Source organism: Austrofundulus limnaeus, unplaced genomic scaffold (genome assembly GCF_001266775.1).
Source record: "Austrofundulus limnaeus strain Quisiro unplaced genomic scaffold, Austrofundulus_limnaeus-1.0 Scaffold30, whole genome shotgun sequence".
Taxonomy (NCBI): Eukaryota; Metazoa; Chordata; class Actinopteri; order Cyprinodontiformes; family Rivulidae; genus Austrofundulus; species Austrofundulus limnaeus.
In genome coordinates this window covers 3039633-3041687 of record NW_013952432.1, presented here as the reverse complement: position 1 = coordinate 3041687, position 2055 = coordinate 3039633, and the positions used below count along the sequence as shown (strand labels likewise).

Genomic DNA, 2055 nt, shown 5'->3' with positions numbered 1-2055 from the left:
CCAGTAACCCTTTGGTGTAGACGCCAGTAACCCTTTGGTGTAGACGCCAGTAACCCTTTGGTGTAGACGCCAGTAACCATTTGGTGTAGACGCCAGTAACCCTTTGGTGTAGACGCCAGTAACCCTTTGGTCTAGACTCTAGATCAAACTGTCTTGGTCTGACCAAACCAAAATTGGAGGTTACTGTCTAGACTCTAGACAGTAACCCCCAATTCCTGACGCCCATCACCCTCTCTGAGTCTAGACACCCGTAGGCCCCTCTGAGTCTAGATGCTTTTATTTATAAAATGGCGTTTGAACCACTGTAAAAGGTAACACAAGTGTTTGTTCAGATCAGCCACAAACTTTCCTGCCAACCTTAAGCTTTTCTCTAAAGTTCCATCTGCATGTGTACAGATTAGGTAAAAATAATTCTTAATTCTTCAACATGACCTCATTTATTGTCCTGACTATTCTTTTAAGAGTTGTATAACTTTTAGATAAAATGTTTTGTTGTGGGTTTTCTTATTGAGGCTCTTGTTTGTTTCCTTCAGCCGTCCTCCCGCTGTGCCACCCCGGGGCTCTCGGCTGCCACCCTGGCATCTCTGGGCGGCACCTCGTCACGGCGAGGAAGCGCAGACGCTGGTAGCATCTATGACCCAGACACCAGTCTGAACGAACTTAAGGTACGTCATCTGAGACATTGATAAACACCTCTACGTTTKAATCCAAACCCACATTCCTCCAAGCGTTGCCTCTGCCGCCCTCCCTGCTGTTCTCTGTGTTCGCTTTAACCATTTTCGCTCTGTATGCATGGGAGGACCGGATGTGACATGTGTCCTACGTGTCCATCTYCCGGACCGTCTCAAGGACGACCGCACGGGTGCTTTTATCTGTCCTTTGCCACCCCTGCTGTGTCCAGTTCACCCCAACCATTCCCTCCATCTCCTCTACAGGATATCTATGAACTAAAGGACCAGATTCAGGATGTAGAGGGGCGGTACATGCAAGGGCTTAAAGAGCTGAAGGTAGAGGGGCTTGAGCTCTAAGCATGCCTTCTTTTATCCTTTGGGAACAGTCTGGCATCACTAACCCCCACTCTCTTCCCCCTCCACTGCCGTGTCTTTGGGTGATTCCTGTTCCAACTGTGTAGTGACCCTTTTTTTCTTCTGCATGGTTTCCTGGTTTGCTTTAAATCCAGACTCTGCTTCATTTCAGCTGAGCAACAAGCTCCACCTGCAGACACATTAACAGATTTGCATTTTTGATTTCTCCTGTTCGGGTTTTTGTACGCATGGTTCTCCTCCAGCTCCTTTTCCAATCAGAACAAAACTGATTTCATTAAAAACAGTTCACTAACATCCTGACCCCTTCCTGTTCGATTCTGAAGCAACTGGTGCACTTTTACTGAGTTTCATGTTCCCAGTAAACATTTCTGTTTTTGTTTCGGTCCAGTTTTTACTTCCGGGCCTTTTTTGTTTCACCTTTTAAAAGTGATCAGACACTTTCTCACTGCTGTGTAAATCAGTCACTTCACTCATTTATGTTGCATCTTGATCTCAAAAGTTTTCAAATGAAAGAAAAGTGAACAAATCAAACAGTACTGGCTTGAAAAAAGCACAAATTTTGCCTCATTTTGTCACGTTACAACCACAGATGTTAATGTTTTTACTGGGATTTTACTCTGGWAAAAAGGTCAGTCCAAAAACAGCTGAAAAAATAAATAAAATGAGAATTTTTGACTGGAAAGAAGCAAAACATCCGATAATGGCACAAGTGAAGGTTTACTACACAAGATTTCTRGGAACAGGATGTTTTATTGAACCCTTAAAGCAGTGGTCCCCAAACTACGACCATTTGGTCCGGCCCCCAGAACAATACCAGAGAGCATTTAGTTTTTTGTTTTCATATATGTGTATTTATATTTGATTATAAAGTTGGACTTTTGCAATAAAATGTTCCTTAGTTATGAACTATTTTCATTATTAACTATTATTAGTTAGTAACTATTTCATACAAACACACATATAACGTGACATTCTGTTCCACCCTTCTGCAGTCTGTGCCCCTCTATCT

The 2055-nt window shown here is 43.1% G+C and overlaps 1 protein-coding gene across 8 annotated transcripts in view; it reads left to right on the top strand.

The window, feature by feature from the left end:
* Window positions 1-2055, top strand: part of lrrfip2 (leucine rich repeat (in FLII) interacting protein 2) — a gene marked incomplete at its 3' end in the record, with an annotated part of 41478 nt that overhangs the window by 30144 nt on the left and 9279 nt on the right. For 5 of the 8 annotated variants that reach the window (XM_014005447.1, XM_014005446.1, XM_014005450.1 and 2 more), the window contains 2 exon segments: window positions 534-665; window positions 936-1007. In XM_014005447.1, the coding sequence (XP_013860901.1) occupies window positions 534-665; window positions 936-1007 (204 nt within the window). 8 annotated transcript variants of the gene reach the window in all.